Source organism: Plectropomus leopardus, chromosome 12, assembly GCF_026936395.1.
Source record: "Plectropomus leopardus strain MGB_pleo_1.0 chromosome 12, ASM2693639v1, whole genome shotgun sequence".
Classification (NCBI taxonomy): Eukaryota; Metazoa; Chordata; class Actinopteri; order Perciformes; family Serranidae; genus Plectropomus; species Plectropomus leopardus.
The window spans coordinates 31,714,155-31,717,000 of record NC_142187.1 but is presented as its reverse complement, the minus strand read 5'-3'; the positions used below and the strand labels follow the sequence as shown (position 1 = coordinate 31,717,000).

General features: G+C 39.5%; 1 protein-coding gene across 2 annotated transcripts in view; it reads right to left on the bottom strand.

Annotated features, from left to right (window-relative positions):
• Positions 1–151: 151 nt before the first annotated feature.
• The window catches only part of usp33 (ubiquitin specific peptidase 33), a 31,794-nt gene continuing 29,099 nt past the window's right edge, over positions 152–2,846 (bottom strand). For both annotated transcript variants that reach the window (XM_042497782.2, XM_042497783.2), the window contains exons 22-24: positions 2,315–2,417; positions 1,553–1,621; positions 152–1,364 (exon numbers count right to left, since the gene is read on the bottom strand). In XM_042497782.2, coding sequence (XP_042353716.1) covers positions 1,207–1,364; positions 1,553–1,621; positions 2,315–2,417 — 330 coding nt within the window. In that variant the 3' untranslated portion in view covers positions 152–1,206. The remainder of the gene's footprint in view (positions 1,365–1,552; positions 1,622–2,314; positions 2,418–2,846) is intronic.

Here is a 2,846-nt window from a genome sequence, read left to right as displayed (position 1 = left end):
ATCTGGGTCACTACTTCAATTGATGATTGTTTATTGTCACTTTTCATGCTTGGAAAAAAAACTGCATAATTGACTTTTTCTTGTCTAATTTTCCCACCTAACAACCACTCTACCTATCAGAAACGGTGAGAAAATCAATGTGAGCACAGTGTTCAACATGTTTTCATCAAGTTTTAATAGTGTCAGCCAGCAAAATTCAGGATAGATCTTACTCAAGTGACATCCATATTCAAAAAAACCTTACAGCATTCTGTTTTCCCTCCAATCAGCGTTAAGCAACACCATGCCCATACACAAAAATAATGCCTTTGATTAATTAACTAGTTGATGCTGCTGATTACATACTGCAATATGCTTTCTGTAGCTGTACAATTTAGTGAAGATACATCCAGATCATGACTTGCGTGCACATTTTATGAGCAGCTTTGCATTTACATGCAGTTACATGTGATGTTAAATTGGGGTTGAGTGTTAAAGCATGCATTCTTAACAGCCTGCCACATATTTTCTACAAAGAAAAAATTCTATTAACATCATATTAAATCGCTCCCTTCTGATAAGTTACCAAGTGCTGAATCTTGACCAACATACTATCAGTACTGGTACATTCAAATACAAACCAGACATTTGCGTGAGCATGCCAATTTGTACGTCTACTGAACAGTGCAAAACATAAATTCATTCCTGAGACTACTCAGTAATTAGTCCCTTCATAACCTTTTGATTTTCACCACTTTAAGTGTCACATTTTATGTTCTCCTTACCATTCATTGGACAATATTCTCTTACGACAGGAAAAATGTGTGATATATCTACAGCAAGATGTATTGTGATTCATCAATATCAGCAACACAAGACACATGGACATACAATATGTGCTCATTTGGTCAAGAGAGAGAAAAAAAATATGGCATTCAGTGGAATTTTTAGCTGCACATAATTTAAACGCTTGGTTCTGAAAACAACCTGACATGAAGACTACAGTGCTAATAGAAATTTAAGAGCTCTTTATACAGATTTATACAACATGACAAGCCTTTTTTTCAGACATGTTAATTCCCTCTGTCAGCAGTCAAAGGCTGTCACGTAGCGGTAAAGATGAGGTCCTTTGCTCAAATGCTTTTGAAATAAAAGTCAAGTGCAAAATAAAAAGGCTTTTTTTTAATTTCTTGAATGTTTCCCGGTGTTTTTTGCCGAGTGCTTGGGTTACACAGAGCGCGTCTCCATCTCGATCTTCTCCTCCGACTGTGATGATTCTGCTTCCTGGTGGCTGATGTTCGGCCGAACCGTCACGAGTGGACCGCCGCCGTAGATGGAGTGGAGGAAGTTCCACGTCTCTTCAGAGATCTGTCCCGAGTCGGCTCCTGCGAGGTCAGAGCAAAAACACACGCTTAAATGTCACTAATATCTGCAAAAATTGTTATTCATCTGTTTATTAATTTTCATGCTTCTTAAAATACCTGCACAAAAAATAAAAAATGACATCTTTCTACAGCATAAAAGCAGAGACATAATAACACAACATCACAATAAAAATAATAAAAGTTAGTACCTTGTTTGAGTGTTAAATGGCCATTCTTGTTTACAGTAATCTTGGAATTATCAATGGGCCCCGGAGGATCTTAAAAAGGGAGGAAGACTATTAGTTGTCATAATTGCATACACAGCAGTAATATGCACGTCTATTCTTCAGAGGTCTTTTCTCAATCCTAATTGTTTCAAAGAGCACTGATGTTAAAGTGTCAAATGTTTCTGTCACGATATGAAAAGCAATCTCTGCTCCCCACTTGCTACAGCGAGAAAACAAATATTAGAGGAGCAGAAGTCAGAGTGAAAAAAAAAAAAGACGTCTGCAGACGCGCCAGATGTAAGCTGTTATAAATAGATGTGACAATACAAAGCAAGGGAAGCAAAGAAAATGAGAACGAGTGCAAGAAAATGAAATATATTTTGACGCTTCATTTTGCTGTAGCGGGAGGGAAACTTGACTCCGGGGACTAAAGCAAACTCTTTGAAGATAAATCAAGAGTAGAAATGGGACTTCACAGCTTCTTTTGAACATGTGCAGCCTTTGGAAACAAAGAATTTGGATGTCCCATATAAAACAGTTCGTTTGCCATGTTCTCCTATACCATGTAAATGTGCAGACCTTTATGTAGGACATTTGTTTAAAAAATTTAAATGAAACAAAAATTTGCAGCAGCTTTTCAGTCACCAGATATGAGGAACAAATGTCATGCGGGAAACCTTTCGCCTTTTAATCAGACATTTAAACAGGATTGGGGGTGGAAAGGCAAGACTTCTGTCCAATTACCATTGTCTTTTCCTTTGACAAAGCCCTCCCACTCACGAAACCACTGCATGCTGATGCAGTATATGACCACTGGAGACTCCTCCTCCTGGAACGCCTTGTTCAGCTACAGAGGAGAGGGGGAGAGGAAATGGGGGAGGAGTGAGCAGTAGAGACAAGAGGGAGGAGAGAGGACGCAAAGGGACGGGGAGGAGAAACAGGAGGGGTGAGGGGAATGGAGGGGGGCACAAAAAAAAGTGAGGATGAAAGGATTGAGAGGAGAGGAGATGGAAAACCTAATCAATTCTCTTTGGTAGTTATTCCAATTAGAACACAGTCTTAACACCACACTGCACCAATTTCATCTTTCTTGGAAATGACACAATCCCGCTCTCTGTTTCTCACACACACACACACACACACACACACACACACACACACACACACACACACACACACACACACACACACACACCATCTATCTCTTCATGTGAACAGCCATTGTGTGAGTGAGCAGACTGAGCAGGCAATAACAGCTGCATCTGTCCCAATGCAT